Source organism: Ictidomys tridecemlineatus, chromosome 9 (assembly GCF_052094955.1).
Source record: "Ictidomys tridecemlineatus isolate mIctTri1 chromosome 9, mIctTri1.hap1, whole genome shotgun sequence".
Classification (NCBI taxonomy): Eukaryota; Metazoa; Chordata; class Mammalia; order Rodentia; family Sciuridae; genus Ictidomys; species Ictidomys tridecemlineatus.
This window is the reverse complement of record NC_135485.1, coordinates 112,364,846-112,384,249: the sequence shown is the minus strand read 5'-3', so window position 1 is coordinate 112,384,249 and position 19,404 is coordinate 112,364,846. Positions and strand designations below refer to the sequence as shown.

General features: G+C 36.6%; 1 protein-coding gene across 7 annotated transcripts in view; it reads right to left on the bottom strand.

The window, feature by feature from the left end:
• The window catches only part of Fam13a (family with sequence similarity 13 member A), a 328,573-nt gene that overhangs the window by 238,270 nt on the left and 70,899 nt on the right, over positions 1–19,404 (bottom strand). For 6 of the 7 annotated variants that reach the window (XM_040293090.2, XM_078021926.1, XM_078021923.1 and 3 more), the window contains one exon: positions 164–341. In XM_040293090.2, coding sequence (XP_040149024.2) covers positions 164–341 — 178 coding nt within the window. Of the gene's footprint in view, positions 1–163; positions 342–19,404 lie in introns of those variants that run through there. The other variant, XM_040293091.2, reaches the window with a different exon arrangement.

Genomic DNA, 19,404 nt, shown 5'->3' with positions numbered 1-19,404 from the left:
CTTCAAAAACAGGCTAAAATGCCCCAAATCAATGGGACTTCTCCAGTATAAACGGATTGACTTTTCAGATAAACATATGCTTCCTATGTCCCAGTAATTTCACAAAGTAGTAAGCAAAAAAATGGAATATGAAGATATTAACAGCAAAACCCCACTAACTTACTGAAAGAAGTTTGGCCCGAACACAGTGGCGAGATTGTGAACATTCATGCGATTCTGCAGGTGATGCTTGGCCACTTTTGTCAAGAACTGGCAGAGGTACTTGAGGAGGCAGTAGTGGGTGTCTGGAAGCTCTCTTATTAAATCTCGTAAACTATGTTCCTGAGCATCACATCTGCCATCTGGAAAAAAAATAATAAAAAAATGTTCTCAAGCATATTTCACAGCAACAAAAGCATACAGATATAATAAATCCAAACCTTTTATTCAGAAAAAAATTCCCTAGAGACTAATATAGGCCTTGAGCATTTGATGTTTTTAAAGTTTTTAAAATTAAAAAAATTTTTTTTCGTACTGCTGGAGTAATCTTGTGTGTTGTGCATGCTTGGTAAGCACTCTACCATGGAGCAAGACACCCCAGCTCTTTATTTCTTTTTTTCCATGTTAAAGAATTACTAATTTATTCAAGAAATTCTGAACGTCACAAGTTTTACTTAGTGTATAAAATGGATTTGTATTTCAAATTTTTGGTTTTGTCCCCAACATGAAAATATTGGTTAGATTTTTATTCCATAGTAAAATTTTACAGTTGATAAATGTCTTTGAGTTTGCACAAAACAAGAATTAGATCTTGCTGGATTGTCACAAGGGACACTAAACTTAATGATCAGCTACTGTGATGAAAACTGAAGGAAACATAATTTTTATGTAGTTTTGTAATCTTGACAGTTTTCCTCCTTGAACAAACTCAAGTCAGTCTTCTCTGAGCTCTTTTTCAACTAAACCCACATTGGACACGTCCTTAAGAACCTTAGCAAGAATCTCTCATCCTAAATATTCGATCACCCTTGATATCCGAGCAACTAACTCATCTCCCACCATCCTCAGATGGTGTGTGACTATGTTGGTGCCTTCAACAAGACTCTAATTAGGCAGGTTTAACCACAATCACCTCTTTCCCCAGATGCTTCTTCTTAGTGATTTTCTATTCACCAACTGTCCTCACTCCACATTTTCTACTTGGCTTTAAAATTCCCACTTTTCACTGTCACATTCCAAGTTGATTCCAATTTTCCCTTCTGCAAAACCCCAATGCAGTATTAGTACTAAATAAAGTCTGTCACCATTCTCTAAGAAGTATGAGAATGGATGACTCTTTAATATTTAATGTGCCATAAATACTAGTCCCCTTTATTGGAGATTTCACCTTTTGTGACTGCAAATACCACAATTGTGATCTGAAAATATTAAATAAAAATTACAGAAAAATTAATAAGTTCTAAAGAACTTTGATTATACTGTATTAATATGACACTTTATTATTAATGTTGTTAATCTCCTACTGTGCCTAATTTATAAATTATATTGCATCACAGGTGTTTATGGATAGAAAAAACAGTACTGTGACTGGTACCATTTGTGGTTTCAGGCATCCTCTGGGGGTCTTGGAACATATCCCCCATGGCAAAAAAGGGGACTACTACCATTCAGAATTCAATATGCAACTCTCATACAAAAGTCTAATAATCTTGCATCAAACCAAAGTGTCTGATGATGTGTCAAGAGTCACAGGCGTGCAGATGAGAAGTTTCCCTTAATTTTGGCGATTTGTTTCGCCAGTACTTATATACAGTAAAGTTGCTAACGTTAAAACCATGATGTTCTGGTTTCTGTCAGAGGGAAATACAAATCTTTTATAACAAAGAGTTCAGGGGGATAATCCAAATCTACCCCTTTGATACGCATATAAAAGAAAAAAAAGTTTAATTCATATAAATTAATACACAGATTGAATTCTGTAGACTGGTCAGTTTTAGCCCATCAAGTGACTATAAAACTGAACAGTGAGGCAAACAGATCCAAAGAAAGATTAGCTACAAAACATGTGACTAACATAATGCCACTGACAAAGTGAAAACACACAGAGTGTCACATGCAGAAAGGGATAGTGAGTGGCTGCACAGGATCTGGGGGCAAGCTCGGGAACTTCCTGCATGAGGACCTTGGTTCTGCTACCTACTACCTAGTCCCTAGATGACCAAGGTGGTTCTGCTTGTGACGATGTTAATCCCCACTGCACTATGTTTTTAAGTAGCAGGGATATATGAGAAATTGAAATATTTGGGACTGGGTTGTAGTAGCTCAGTGGTAGATCACTTGCCTTGCATGCATGAAGCACTGGGTTCAAATCTCAGCACCCCAGAAAAACAAATAAAGATATTGTGTTCATCTACAACTAAAAAAAAAATTTAAAAAGAAATGAAAATAATTAACTTTGGAGTAATTAAAAACTAACTGATGACACCTTATGTTTGTATTATAAAATTAAACAAATATGAACCTATTTTATCCTTTCTCTCTCTCTCTTTTTTTTTTAATGGGGACTAATTCAAAATTAGTCTAGTTTATTTCTCTGTTTAAAACTGGTCCAAGTCTCAGCATTTAAGGAGACAAACAACAGGGTTCCAGCCTCTGGCTTTGAGATGAAACCTCAAACCCTAAGACAGGCAGTGTGTGAAGACACCGGATCAAATAGAACAATATTCAAAATAGTGACCAACTTATGATAATAACATCTTTGAAAAAGAAGCAGCACTTTTATTATTTACTTTCGATTTCTTAAATATAATAAATTTACCAGGAAATGAATTTGACAAGTAATGGGAAGGGAAACATATATTTATATGCCTAACAAAATAACACATGGCACGAATACAAGAATCATTAAATATGTTCTCAAAAGGCAAAAGTAACTGATAAAGAATTACCTTATAACTATTTCCTTCTCCCCCAAAACATTTCCATTTTTTATGATGGAAGACAGATTCATGGATTCCCTTGCTAGGCAAGGGTGTGAGTATCCTCTACAGCAGCAGCTTTGACAACAGCACTTTCACACTTAAACCTTAAATATTTCAAATAGTCCCAATCCTTGTTCAAATATATTGACAGTAAAGACCTTAATTTATTAGCATGACATCTCTCCTCACCTCTTTTCATACTAATTATGTGCTAACATACTGAGAATCTATAATTTGTTCTGTTTCCAGAAATACCTGGTAAATAACACCATTGCAGCCAGCCTGCCAGAGTCCTACAGACCAGATTTCCTATATCTGAGAACAACAGTTGCTCAGCATCTTCAGGGGAGGCTCGTGGAATGCTTAGCGTAGCAGGAGTGAAGCCATAACGGCATAAATGTGACTATTAAGAAGAAGCCTTCTGCTGTGTGCAAGAAACAAAATTCATAATACAGGTCGAGCATTCCTTATCCAAAATGCTTTGGACCAGAAGTCTTCTTTATTTCAGATTTTTAAATATTTGCATAACACAAGACGATATTTTGAAAATGGGACCTAAGTCTAAGCATGATACTCTCGTACACTCCTCATACATATAGCCTGAAGGTAATTTCACACAATATTTTTAGTACACTTGCATTTTGACACAAGAGGTCACATGTGGAATTTTCTACTGTGGTATCACATAGGTACTCAAAAAAATTTTGGGTTTTGGACCATTTCAGATTTTGGATTAAGAATATTCAACCTGCTGGGTGAGGTGGTGCACACCTGTAATCCCAGCTGCTTGGGAGGCTGAGGCAGGAGGATCATGAGTTCAAAAGCCAGCCTCAGCAATGTGGAGGCACGAAGCAATTCAGTGAGACCCTGTCTCTAAATAAAATACGAAATGGGGCTAGGGGATGTGGCTCAGTGATTGAGTGCCTCTGGGTTCAATCCCCAGTACAAAAATAAAATAAAAGAATGTTCAACCTATAATTGCTATTGCATGTGTTGTTTTTTGAATTGCTCATATTTAAACGTTGCTTCATTTATTCATATTCTTGTATTCATATTGGTAAATACAATATCTCCCCTCAATGTCCCACATTATAGAAAAGAGTTAGTAATGCTTTTATTTTTATGTACCTTTACCCATAATCTACATTTATTGTACATTATAGGTGATATTTATCTTTCCGTGTCTGACATTCTCTAATAGCAAGGATGTAGCACTGCACAAAGCAAAATCCATGCATTTATGAAACTTATTCTAATTGATGTGGAAATAGACAATCAAATAAATTTAAAATATATATGCAAAGTGATGACTTAAGTGCTATGAAGAAACACACCGCAGAATAAAGGGAGTAAAGCAGAGTGATGAGGGAAGGGGAGATGTTACTTCATTCACCATGGTTAGGGACTCCCTACTAATATCAGGACACTTAAGCAAAGTTCATGGAAATGGGAAAGAATATTCTCCGCAGAGGAAGTGCCAAGGCCGTGAGGTGGAAGTCTTAGGCCTGGGGCCAAGCAGCAATGGATGGGGAGACTAATGGGGAATGAGATCAGGAGACAATGAGATGAAGGGCAGATCACTAGTCTGATTAGGAGCCATTGTCTTTTTTTTTCCCCCCTGAGTAAGAGTTTTGGGATATGAAGAGACATCATCTGATGTAAAGAACCACTTCAACTGCTGTGCTGCGTCTAGACTGGAGGACCTTGTTCTGAAGCTGGGAAACTAGTGAAGGAAGTATAGTCAGTTCAGAGAAGAAAGGTTGGTGCCCCGACAGCCGAATCATGTGAGATGTAAGATGAGGGTGAATTCTGGATATAGCTGGAATGTATCCAGTTTATTATATGAAAAATGCTTGCTTTATATGTGAAAAAATATACGTATAAAATAGTCAATCATTCTGCAAATGTTTATGGAGTGACTAACTCTGTGCCAGGTGTCATTCTAAACATTTTGGATACATCAGTAAACAAAACAGAGATCTTTATCCTCCGGGAACTTGCCAACTACGATTTTAAATAAGATTGTTAGAAAGGTATGATTGAGAATGCATTGAATTATGTAAAGTTAAAAATCCACAAACAGGCATATGCAAGCTCTCTCAGAGTCAGAAGTTGATTTTGAACCATCTTTTAAATGCCTTTAATGCTTTGCATATAAAAAGTGATGGTCAACAGTTGAGTAGAGGAAGGCCAATAAGAGGAGGGAAGAGGAAAGGAAAATGGGGAGGACCAGGGAGTAAAACAGAGTCAATCAAATTCCATTCATTTAATTTAATGGGAATCTTAATTCATTTTTGACAAACCATAGCTGTTTAAATTCTGGGAGGTTTGCGAGGGGAGACGTTTTAATAAAAGCCTACAAGAATGTGCACAAAATGTTTTGCATGAGAGTAAGCAAAAGATAAATTATCTTTCTTTCTAAATATGCATTTACATATTTTTTGTTAAAATGAACCCAACTGTTATGTGTAGCTCTAATGATCTAATAAAGAAATTCTGAAAAAAAATGTGATGATCAAGAAATACTTTTAATAGAATAATATACAATTTTAAGATACAGTAAGACAAACTAGCATAGGAATAAAGTGAGCTATATCTCTCAAATATATGTTAAGGAAATATGTAACAATTAGTCCAATTATAGAACTAGCTGGGAGGTGGTCATTGGATTCAAACAGTACTTAAATGATAAGAAAAGTTGCTTTTAAAGATGGGCTGGTGGGGCCTGATTGCAGTCCCAGCTACTCTGGGAGCTGAGGTAGAGAGGATTGCGAGAGTTCCAGGGGGTTCAGGTCAGCCCAGATAACACACCAAGACCCTGACTTAAAAAAAAAAAAAAAAAAAGGCGCAGAGCCTCAGAAATAAAAGCAAAATGTACCACTGCAAATGTACTAACATATTTTGATGTTATAAATTTGCAGTTATTTCTAAAATTCAACTGGAATAAAAATTAGAATAATATACTATAGTTCATAAATCCACAAGTTTTAAGAAAATTTTGCAGAGGGGAATAAATGGCCCATAATTGAAATAGTCACCATTTTCTTTAACATCCATCTTTTTCTAGGCCAAGAACTACCTTTTCCCATTAGTGCAAAGTATCCCTTCAAATTATTCAAGTTTTTCTGAGAGTTGTCATTAAATTTGACCCATTCCTCAATTGAAAATACATAATGAGCACAGTGTACAGAGTATACAGAGAAATCGACTCAGCACTTATAAAGACCATAAATACTTTTTGTTCCAGGGAAAGGGCAAACACTGAGCCATGTCACAAACATTTGCTCTCATTAACAAAAGATTGTGATCATGATCAACAATGGTGCCCCTTTATCACAGCACACAAAGCAGGACAGAACCTAACTCTAACCGTGACATTTGTCCCAGTGCTGTCCACAGTCCTCTGCTGTCCAACGGGCATGAGGTTGTGTTATACTTGTAATCAGCCTTAAGGAGAAATGATCATTATTACAGGGCACCTAACACTATGTTCTCACACACGAAACACTTTAAGCAATGTTATCTGAATCAATAAACAAGAAAATTGTTGAGTAGTGGGAGGTGGGAATCTTAATTCATTTTTGACAAACCGTAGCTGTTTAAATTCTGGGAGGTTTGTGAAGGGAGATGTTTTAATAAAAGCCTACAAGAATGTGCACAAAATGTTTTGCATGAGAGTAAGCAAAAGATGAATTATCTTTCTTTCTAAATATGCATTTACACTAGAAGGTGCGGGGACGGGTGGGGAGAGTCTGAAATGCCAGCTCCACTGGATCAGACTGGGTTTGACCTCTGTATTCACTCTCCAGGAACAGAATCGCCTCTCTAAAGTGAAGAGAAGCTGATGGAGACAACTTAATTACAACTTTAGTTTAATGGAACCAGCATTTTCCTGGGCAAAAGGTGAAGTTACACCTTTACCAATCTCTGGTAACCCGTGACCATGACAAGGTTCTCAAAGGCCTCACATACCTTCTCAAAGGGGAGGATGATAAAGTGACTAATAAAAATTAATAAATGACAGTCTGCCCTTAAACATTATTAATGGAACTACAAATCTTATCATTCTGATTAGACTCTGCAAGATACAGAGGTGTAGGTATTGCTCAATTACCCGATATTTACACTGTACCTCTTCTGCAAGAGCCAAGGCCTGCAGAAAGCACCATCAAGCAGGTGATCCTTTTAGTCTTACAACCAGAAACGACTCTCAATGACACCCACACAGTAGCACAGCAGATTTATTTTGTAGATATTTATAGGGTGCTGGATGTTTGTCAGTGGGGCAGGTGGCATGAATAAAAATGTGTGAAAAATCTTACCTAATGTCAAAATTGGGAGCACTGAATCTAGGCTCCATATTAGACACCTGCTTTTAACAGCTGAATAAATTGTATAAAAATATAAGTGCAAAGCAGACTAACATATTTGATGTTATAAATTTGTGCTTAGGAAGGGAGCCTCCCACAAGATAATACACTAATCTTGAACAACACTGGCAAAGGCCCAACTAATAAGGTGTGGCTTTCTCCATAAGTCCAGAGCTTTATTAAGTGGCCAAAGTACAGTTAATGTGTAATTTCGACAGAAATCATATTGGTGCCAGTTGTTTTTTCCCTAGGCATTTCTGATTAAATGCTCAGCTGTAAGTGACATCTAAATGGATCTGGTGTCACCTGAGTGAGACCAGCAAGACTAAAGTTATTTAAGCCTGTTTCACATGTCCTCCTTTTATCCTTTCAGGATCTCAAATTATTCACAGACCCAGTACAAAAGGTTGTATCTAGATGGGCACAGTGGCAACCTGGGAGCCTGAAACAGGAAGATTGCAAGTTTGAGGGCAGCCTCAGCAACTTAGGCCCTAAACAACTTAGTGAGACTATAGGTCTCAGAATTAAAAAAAAAAAAAAAAAAATATATATATATATATATATATATATATATATATATATATATCAAGAGATGTAGCTCAGTGGTAAAGCACTTCTGGGTAAAATTTCTAGTACCCCACTCACCCACCCCCCCAAAAAGATTATTTCTATGGGGTTCAGTAAAGCAGGTGTTCAGAAAACAGCTTAACAGAGTTAGGGCAGAGATGAAGTGATGAGCAAGCTAATCATGCGGAATCTCTTCAAACTGATATCACGTAAACAAATTTTCAATATTTATTTCATGTGGGTTGACTTTCTATAATACAAATTGTATACTTTTAAGATAATTTATTTGTTGGATGTTTTATCTTTCTTTCAGTTTAAACCAAATAAGATGATCCACTCATAAAAGCACCGGGGCAAAATGAATGTACTGAGAATTTCACCCAGTTTACAACGATTCATTCTTAAATTCCCAATAGTTATTATCTTTGTGGCCTTGGAGCTGCTGGGTCCTCTCTCTTTATTCTCTTCAAGCTCTTAATCTTTCCTGCTATTAAGAAAAATTCTATTACTTTTACTATGAGAATAGCTATAATATAAAAAGACAGAAATAACAGGTGTGGAGAACTTAATCATTCATTACTGATGGGAATGTTAAATTGCATAGCTACTTAAGAAAACAGTTATTCAAAATGTTAAATATATCAAGAAAGTTACCATATGATATCGAAACTAATGAGGTAGACACCCAAGAGAAATGAAAACACATGGACTTACAAAAACTTGTCCATGGCAGTCCTGAGCAAAAAGAGCAAATGCTGGGGGCATCATAATACTTCAAAATATACTACAGAGCCATAGTAACAAAAATGGCATGGTGCTGGCATGAGAACAGACATGCAGACCAATGGAACCGAAGACACAGAGTCTGGATAAAAGTACCAAAAACATACACGGGAGAAAAGGCAGTCTCTTTAACAAATAGTGCTTGAAAAACTGGCTATCCATATATGGAGTAAAACTAGATCCCTATTTCTCACTCTGTACACAAATAAATTCAAAACAGATCAAAGACCCAAATATAAGACCTGAAGTTTGAAACTGCTAGAAAAAAACATAGAGGAAATATTCAACACATAGACACAAGCAATGGCTCCTTGAGTAGAATTCCAACGGCCCAGGAAATGACAGCAAGAATTGATAAATGAGATTGCACCAAATTAAAAGCTGCTGCATGGCAAAACCATCAGAAGAAATCAAAATAGAGTGGAGAATCAGCCTACAGAACAGGACAAAATCTTTGCCATCTGCTTCTCAGACAAAGGACTATTATCCAGAACAATAAAGAACTCAGAAAAGTAACACTAAGGAAAAAAATTCAGAAAATAACCCAACCAGTAAGTGGACAAATGAACTGAATAGACACTATCAAAAGAAGTACAAATGGCCAATAAGTATAAGCAAAAATGCTCAAAATTTATTAGCTATCAGGGGAATGCAAGTCAAGGCTCCACTGAGATTATACTTTATCCAGAATGGCAATTATCAAGAATACAAAAAACAATAAATGCTGATGAGGAGGCAGGGTTTGAAAAGGAACCCTTGCACATTTATGGTGGGAATGTAATTTAGTACAGCCAGTATGAAAATAAGTATGAAGGCCCCTCAAAAAATTAAAAATATAAATTTTATGATTCAGCTATATCACTCTTTGGTATTTAATCGAAAAGAATTCAAGTCAGCACACTACAGAGATACCTGCATACCCATGTTTATCACAGTACAATGAATAATAGCCAAGTTATCAAATTAGCCTTGGTATCTGTCAATAGATGAATGGATAAAGGAAACGTGAGATATATATATGTGGATGTTACACACACACACACACAAACACACACACACATAATGGAGTTTTATTCAGCTATAAAGCAGAACAAAACCATGTCATTTGTAGGAAAATGGATGGAACTGGAGATCATCATATTAAGTGAAATAAGAAAATAAGACAGACATAGAAAGACAACTACTTCATGTTTTTTCTCATCTGTGAAATCTGAAAGGGAAAAAGATGATATGAAAATAGAAGGGAGACTATTAGAGAAGAGGAAGGGGATCAGAGGGAGGAAAGAGGAAGGTAAGGGATGGCAATGGGGTTGGATATGATCAAAGTATGTTATGTGTGTGTGTGTGTATGCATATATTCATAAATATGCCACAATGAAACTCATTATTCTGCATAATTAATATGCATTAATAAAAATCTTGTTTGTAACCACATTATTCACCAGAGCCATGATGTGGAAACAACCAAATATCTACCAATAGATGAATAGATAATGAATGAATGTGATACACAACAGAAAATTAGCCAGCCATAAAAATGAATGAACTACTGATACAAGATACAACATGGATGAACCTTGAAACATTATGCTAGGTCAAGGAATCAGTCACGAAAGACCACATATTATGTGATTCTATTTAAATGAAATGTCCTTAATAGGAAAATCCATACGGGCGGAAAGAATGTGAGCATCTGCCTAGAAGTGGGGTGGTGGGAAGAGGAAGAAATGGGGAGTAACTGCTAATGGGCATATGAGTTTCTTTGGGGAATCATTAGAATGTTCTAAATTAGATAGTGGTGATGGTTACACTTTGTGAATATACTAACAGCCACTGAATTGTACACTTTACAACACAGTCAATTTTATGTTGGGTAATTTACATCTTAATAAAACTGATAAACAGAAGTTCTGTTTGCTTTAAAATCAAGCTTGGGAAAAAGAAAATCAGAGAAGATCTTTCACTTAAAAATGATAGATTGCCTCAGTTAAAGATGAGAGCATCTACTTTTCCTCCTAATGCCCCAATAAAATGACAATAAAATAACTTTTAAAGGAGTAAGTCTTCACAGATAAAAAGAAAAGCATAAAAAAATATCAGCAGAGAGATTCCAATACATGTACCTACGCACGTAGGCACACACACAGGCATTTCAGGCCAGTTGTTCTTACACGGAATGACTTTGCTCAGCCAGTTTCTCTTTCCCAAACTTGCATAGCTTCACCTCCTACTTAATACTATCTCACAGAGTCAAAGGTCATTACATGAAAAATATATGGATACGTGTACTCTGCAAAGAAAATATCCTGTTATCAGGACCTATAATTTTAAAGGTCATGGGAAGTTATAAATACAAATAAGATGTTTTCCTGTCACATGGACCTAGATGGAAGCAGACCAGCTGGTTGTCCTGGCCCTACATTTCTGACTTGGCACCTTGGCAGATACGTACACACCAACCCTTTGCTTCTGGCCTGGGTTTAGGTCTTTATCTAGAAAAAACCTAAACGGTGCATAATGAAAGCCCAAAGGGCTAAAACTGGAGTTTAATATAATCATTCTGTTTTTCATAGAAATAAAATTTTGTGAGGACTGAATAATTTCAAAAGAAAAGATGCTTCTCAGTAAGAAGGAATGCCTAGAAAAGTAAATATATGCTTCCCAGGAAGCTCACTTTCTAAGGAATGACGATCACTAGTATATAATAATATCTGCATAGTAATTTAAAATTTACAAGGTAAAACCACTCAGTTTGAGGTTTCAAACCATATATATGGCATTCTGGTGGCCTAGATAAAAGATAAGCTTAACTCCAAGTTATCTCCAAGTGAGTTTCGGGAAAAATAGAACTCAAGTCTCCAGTGGTGTACACCAGCTCATTAAACTCTCCTTCTTTACAATTGGCTATTGTACTGATTAAAATGGCCCTATTATTAAGGTGATTTAAGTAAAACAGTTGCTGTCTAAATTCTATATTGAATGCTCATAAGCTAAAATTCACAGGTATTTAACTCTCACATATTGTTTGCACAGCTGCTATTATAAAATTCTATTCCATTTAAAATCAGACATGGGGGGCTGGGGTTGTAGCTCAGTTGGTACAGCATTTGCCTTGCAAGTGTGAGGCACTGGGTTCAATCCTCAGCATCACATTTAAAAAATAATTAATTAAGTAATTAATTAAATGTATTGTGTACGTGTACAACTAAAAAATATTTACAAAAATTTAAAAAAATCAGGCATGGGAAGTATAAAAAGCAAGGGACATTTTTCACTTAAAGAGGTGGCTTGATCATATGCATTTATCTAATCTTCCCAAGACTCCATTAAAATGATACTACAATATTTTAAAAGTACAAGCACCCAAGGATAGAAACACAAAACAGAAAATGTGAAATAGATGATTTCAGAGACATAGGAAAGTTGAAAGTGTACACCAGGAACTGAAAACAAACTGCCAGGCTCAGAGACCCCTCCAACACCCCCTGCACCAGCAACCATGCTCTCAGGAATGAGGGCTGAGGCTCAGTCTCCGGAAATGACAAAGGATCTTTGGACAGTTAAGATAAGTAAGGACACAGATAAAAATGTGAGCATCAGTGAATGTCAGCTAAGAAATAGTAAACCCATCAGCAAGCACAGAACACACTCTCCTCCCACTCCTGCTCTGGAGTAACTTATGTGTTAAATAAAAAATATGTTCACATACTGACACGTGGGGGTACCCAATGAAGCAGCTAGATTCCTGGCTCTATTCTCCAAATCTAAAGTGAGGCAAGCCAGTAGACAAACCCCAGTCTCTACTGACAAAATGTTATTCTTAAATTTAGACAGTTAAGAATCACTGTACATTTTAGTTAAAGGCAGACAAAAGGAAAACCTAGAAAAAAATTAAAAGACAGGAAAAAGAGAAACAACAGAAATAACAAGAAATCCTTGTTATTATCCTCAGAAAAATAAAACTAGAATGCTATAAACCAAGAACAGACTGCTTTGAAAAAGCAATAGAAAATAAGAATGTTCTGGATATTAAAAACATGAAAGGTAATTTTTTTAAAAAAAAGAACCTTGAAAATATATTTGAGGAAGTTTCATAAAACAGCTGAATTAGAAGACAGATATAAGACATTTAAAGGAACTATAATATAGGAAAGATGATACAAGAAAAATTTTCAGCAAAAGATAATATTTTCCAAATTGAAGAATTCATTTGGTGGTCAGCAGAATGGATTGAAGGAAAATAAATAAATAAAAAGACTCCAGGAAATAGCAGGTTCAAGAAAGGAGACTGGTGAGGGAAAGCTCAAGATGACACTGGCCACACAGTCCCCATGAAGAATCTCTCCAAAAATAAAGAATTCATACATTATGTGAAATTTTTGAATAGCAAAAGTTAATGGTGGACCTGGTGGAGCAGCTTGAAAAAAACCTGCAGATAGGTTTATAGAAAACTATGGGAATTAAAAAAAAAAGACAAACATGAACACCACAAAATACATCTTATTATCTCATACATGAACACATTCTTGCATAGCCATGGCAAGTTGAACATTAATTATGAATGTGACCAAAACTATGTCATAACAATATTGGATGAAATTGTTTGAAATAAATGACAAATTTAATCACTAATTCCATATATTTCATAAGCAAAAGCTATGAAATAAAGTCACATTATTAAATGAAAGCAACTACCAAAAGCGATAGCTAACCCATTTAAAACTAATTTTTGGGCTGGGGTCATGACTCAGTGGCAGAGCACTTGCCTGGCATATGTGAGGCACTGGGTTCGATCCTCAGCACCACATACCAATAAATAAATTTTTTAAATAAATAAATAAAACTAATTTTCTCTGGAAAAGACAGAGAGGTCTGCCAAAGGGTAGGGTAATGGTCTTCTGGTGTTCTTTATGTCTTCCTATTTTATTTTATTTTTGTTTATAAAAAGACATATGCATTTATTTGCTAATTTTATGTGCATTTTTTTTTTTTTTTTTTTGCTGTTGTTGTTTTGGGTTGGTTGTTTGTGATTTTGAGACAAGGTCTCACTATGTTGTCCAGGCTGGTCTCAAACTAGTGGGCTCAAATGATCCTCTTGCCTCAGTCTCCCAAGTAGCTGTGACTACAGGCACATGTGTCAAGATGCCTGGCTGAATGTATCTTAAATAAAGAACAATATGTTCATTGAAGATGATAAATTTTATTTAGGGTAATAAAATAACTTAGGAATATACCATGTTAGGATTTGATTAATAATTTTACTGGAAGCTTATCAAATTCAATTACATACACCTCCTAACACACATGCACACTACACTCACTGTTCTAATCATATGCCTGTGATTGTCCTTCCTCACACAGTCCTTGCTACCTGAAGAGCATACCATCTGCAGGCACCACTCAAACACTAACTTCTCTTCCTTAATCCCTCTGATCACCTGACTTAGGAATGATTATTTTTTTCTCTCTCTTTTAATTTCACTTTATTCTGTATATCTTGTGTATATGTTGTATTTCATAACAAAACTGTAAACTTACTGGCAGGACAGTGTCCTCATTTTATTACGTGAGCAATAAAGTGTCAAATCTAATGCCTTCACCCCAACTGGACAACTGATGAGCAATTTATCAATTCAATATAAAACAAGATTCCTTTGCTATACATAACATGCAACATATATTTGCAGGTTTAAATTTTCATTAGAATTATATAGAATATAACGAAATTACTGATAGTTGGTAGTAAATCCAAAAATATTCCCAAAGAATTTATGAAAAATTTAGTCCAACTTGTATTATTCACTAGCTCAACCAACAATCAGAAGTTCAATTAATTTGGACAAAAAATTTTGGAAACTTCATCTTAACTCCAAATGGAAACTCATTTTTCCTTTTCCTTCCTCTTTCCGAATCACTGAGCAGCTAAGGGCTAATTACTCTGTACTGTTTCGTGGAAAGAAGTTAGAATAGAAAAAAGGTAAAGAGGCCAATTTCAAGTTTGAAAGTGAAAAAAATGGAAGAGAATCATATTAAATGATTGTCTTCTCATACATAGCCAAAAAATCAAGGGCAGGTCGTGGGAGCCGAGCACGAGGGGGGGACAGAAGTGTTCCTAAAGAAGACGGCATTAGAAATGTGGATAACTATGTCTCGCAATGGATCCTCCTCCTAAGCATTGACCTTCATTGTACTCATCTATTTAAAGTGAGCTTCTCATCAGCGACCCCCAGTAAATTTCCCTCTTGACTTCCAGTACTTTTATAAGGGAGCAATTGTATTTTCCTTCTTTCAATTCGTCTGGAAGTAGGAAGGTGCATTAGTCAACCTCAGGAGGTTCCTAGAAAGTTGTAGAATGTTTCTTCCCGGCAAGACAAAATACCGGGTTGGACAGGCTATCGAATTTTAAACTCCTTCTAAGGGCTCTCTAGTCTAGGTACGATGGAAAAGATGTCAATCACTGCAGACAAAAGAACACCATTTGCCTCAGATCTCGCCAAAGCACAAGTTTGCTGGGAGCTCTCCCTGGTGCAACTAAAACACTGCCTCAAAAGCACCTTCTGATTTATTGGTATCCATGCCCAAGTCGGACACACAGTCCTTTGCCACGAGGGACCTCCTGGTTCCATGCACCGTCCCTAGAAGAGGGACACCACTTTCCTTACTACTTTTCAAGTCAATTAAGCTCAAAACCTTAGGGTTATCTTTTGACTCCTTTCTTACCCTCATTATCTATTTCTCAGCCACCATATTCTGTTCATCTCTGGCAACCTTCTTCTAATATCTCATTCCCAGTTTCTATTTGAGATGATGAGGAAAATTTTGTGTAATGGATGTACAACACTGCAAATGTTCTTAAAGCTACTGAATCACACATTAAAAATGGTTAAAATGGGGAATGTAGCTTAGTGATAGGGCACTTGCCTGGCATGCCCAAGGACCTTGGTTTGATCCTCAGAAACACACACACACACACACACACACACTAAATGTTATGTCATATATATTTTTACAATTTTTTAAAAATCTCACTGCCAACCATTTAAGTGAATCAGGTCCTTAGGACCACCACATAGATATTTCTACTGGTTTTCTATTTGCTCCCCGTGTACCTAGCACCTCTCCATTCAACCAGCACTAAAATATTCAATGATATGACTTGTTTCTTCAAATAATTTGCTATTTATAGATAAACAGTAGTGCCTTCACCTAATATTCAAGACTTTATATCTTTTGGTCTCAGCCTGCCTTTTCAATCCTATCTTTTGTTAATCTTCCACTGCCATGAGTAACTGATCCTAGGAGAAAATTCTGTCTTACAATGTTTTTGCTCATGCCCTTTCCTCAAGTTAAGTTCATGTACCCCACTTCTACTTTTTCCACAAAGTATTCCCTGACCACCATAATCCAGGATCATATTATTCTCCCCTTCTTAGTTACTAATGACTCTATGTTCTTATCATTCACTTGAGGTACTGTAGAACATATCTACTTCCTCAAACTGCACACCCCTTAAAATGAGGATCTTGAATCTTTAATCTTTTATTTGTATCCTCCAGTGTCTAGGTAGAAGTTAACAAAAACAATATCAATAGACTGATTTGATTCCAGTCATCAAACAACCATGCCTATCCATTTATGAGATAGAAATATTTTCCTTTATATTTGCAGAGGTTCAGCTCGACATGGCTGCAGCCATCTTAACTACTGCTAGATCCTGGTCAGTTTTTGCTGCATAGTTTCCCAGGAAATTATAAACAGACAAAAGCATTAGAATGGTATGGGAAGCTTTACAACCTGACCCTGGTGTCAGGAACGAGGCTGACTCTCAAGATCCTTCAGAGTCTCACTTAAATGAGTTGTCCAAGATCCCTGACAGAAACAAAAGGTTCTGCCAAAAGTCAACTGTAGAAAGAAAAGACCCACTTAATCGTTTTTTTTTTTTTTTTTTTTTTGCTACCGGGGATTGAATGTAGGGGTGCTTAACCACTGAACCACATTCCCCAGCCCTTTTTTTGTATTTTATTAGAGGCAGGGTCTCGCTGAGTTACTGAAGTCATCTTTGAACTTGTGATTCTCTTGCCTCAGTCTTTTGAGCCACTGGAACTATAGGCATGTGCCACCATGCCCAGCATAAAGGACCCACTTAGTCTTGCTGCTGCCAAGGAAGATACTTCTGTCAATAAGTGCCCAACCAAGTGAACTCTATTCCGTTTGGCCTCTTTTCTTAGGTCTCATGGCATCTTGGAGCTGGTTCTCATACGCTGGCACTAGGTTGATCTGGAACAATTACAGAAGATTTTCAATAGGGAGCATTCGAATAAAGGATTTCCAGTTAATCCTAAATTAAATGAATCCTACCCTACAATGTTTTTATTGCTTACAATTCATACCTATTTCCAAGACACACCTGACATGATAAAACATAAAAAAGTTCATATACTGCTGACTTGCTAAAACAAAGATAAAAGATCAAAAGTCATGGAATATGCCACTGAGATCATTACACGGCAAACTTCAATTTAAGAAGGTGAGTTGTTGCCACGAGAGATAAGCTTACATGACAAAAGGAGACGATCATCCCTGAAGGTCCTTTAGAGTCTCTTAAATGTGAATTGTCCATACCAGGCCCCTGACAGAAATACACACTCTGGTAGAAGTCAACCATAGACAAAAGTCTATTAGAAGTCCCGGCATGCAGGTATATTGATTTGCTAATTTAAAACACGATATGATCTCAAAGCTTCAGATACCAGGCAAGTCCAAATCTGTTTATCTGTAATAAAAACAAATGAACCCAAATAGTTTTACCCCACACAGAGGACTGAAGGTGATCTACAAGATGGTGAACAGTAGTTACCTTCACAGGCAACATCCAAACTATTGTCAGTTCACAGGTTGGGTTTGGCTTAAATGTCTGAAAAAAAACACACTTATTTTGGGCTCCAGAATTCCATCTTACAAAGCATGGAAGAGAGGAGTTTGATCTGAAATGGGCTGGACACATTCTAGCATGATATTGCTCATTCTTATATCCTCTTTACACAGGATACAATTCAAAGGCCATAACAACACTTCAAAAAGAAAATAGAAAAGGGCATTGAGTTGTGGCAGAGTATCATGAAAACTACTCAATCTATTATTATGAGGTCTGAATTATAAAAGTGAGGTAGTCCTCCTTTAGGGAATTATGTCAAAGCAATTTTATTTTAGTAGGAAAATGGAGATGGTGCAAGCCTGTAGTGCAAGCAGTTGGAGATGCTGAGGCAGGAAGATCACGTAAGATCATTAGCTTGAACCCAGTCTGCACAACACAGTAAGACGCCATATCCAAAAAAAAAAAAAACAAACAAAAAAAAGTGAAAAGGGGAAATGAGAATACTATAACCGCCAAGTGTAACATATGCTTTTAGTAGGCATTAAAAACAGTAGGCAAGAAACGGGGGGTGCCTCTATGGGATAGCGTACTTGCCTACCATGGGTGAAGCCCTGGGTTCAATCTGAACATCACAAAAAACAAAAGAGCAGGCAATTTACTGTTGGGAATGAGGTATACCTTGCTGCAGTATTTACCCTCCACTGTAAGAGTACCTCAATCAGGATAAACCAGCAGGAGCACAGCAACTCTTTTTATTTATTTATTTTTTAAATCTATTTTTTACTGGAATTATTATAGAGGGGAGTTTATTTTATAAGGCCTATGCTGTCTGACATCTGAGGCATGCTTTATTCCCTCTACTTAGTAGATTGCATTATTAGTATTCTTTATTGAATGTCTCAGATTTTCAGGGAAGGAAAGAATAATATTGATAAAGCAAAAATGTAATGTCTCTGCCTCATTCAAAATTTGTTCCTTGTGTAGGAAGGACCTCACATGCCCTAAAGGTGACGATACAAACTAGTCTTGTTTGTAAGGTGACCCTAATGGTGAAGGAGTTCAGGAAATATCCGTTTGAAATACGTTGCTCTGGCAGGGCTGATTACTGCAAACCCAGAGCACTGGGGGCACAACAAAATGCAGCAGCTGCCCTCTCTCAAGTTCCTGTATCTAAAGACAGGTCCTCCCACCATCAGAAGAAATTTACAGAAGACCCTCTACCTTCCCACATAACTTATATCACCAGAGACTGCATAAAAAGACAACCTTTATTCACTATATTCTTCCTCTTCTCATTCTCCTATAACTGGGTCACGTCCCCAACCCAGAACCATTCCCGACCCCAGCCTCTGTTCCTTTCTGTAGCTCAAGATGCTAGTAAAACCTTCAATCATCTAGCTCTTCTTTGAGTCTTGTATTTTGTGGGACTCCTGTGTGTGAGATTATAATTAAAATGGTTTTCTTCCTTCAAAGGAAAGAAAGTTCATCTCATCCCTATACTTGCTTTTATATACATAATCAACATTTATTTTTTTAACAGTGCCAGGGTTTGAATTCTGGGGCACTCTAACCACTGCGCTCCATCCCCAGCCTTTTTATTGTTGAGACAGGGTTTCAATAAGTTGCCAACACTGACCTCACACCTATGATCTTCCTGCTTGAGCCTCCAGAGTCACTCGTATTACAGGTGTGCCACTGCACCTGGCTACACAAACTACAGTTTGGACACCTAGGAACCATATAATTAAGAAGAAGGAAACTTACAGAGAAGATCTACATTATAAAAAAATTATAACTATAAATTATATCCAAAATACTAAAGCAATGTATGCTTGTCAGATGAAAACTA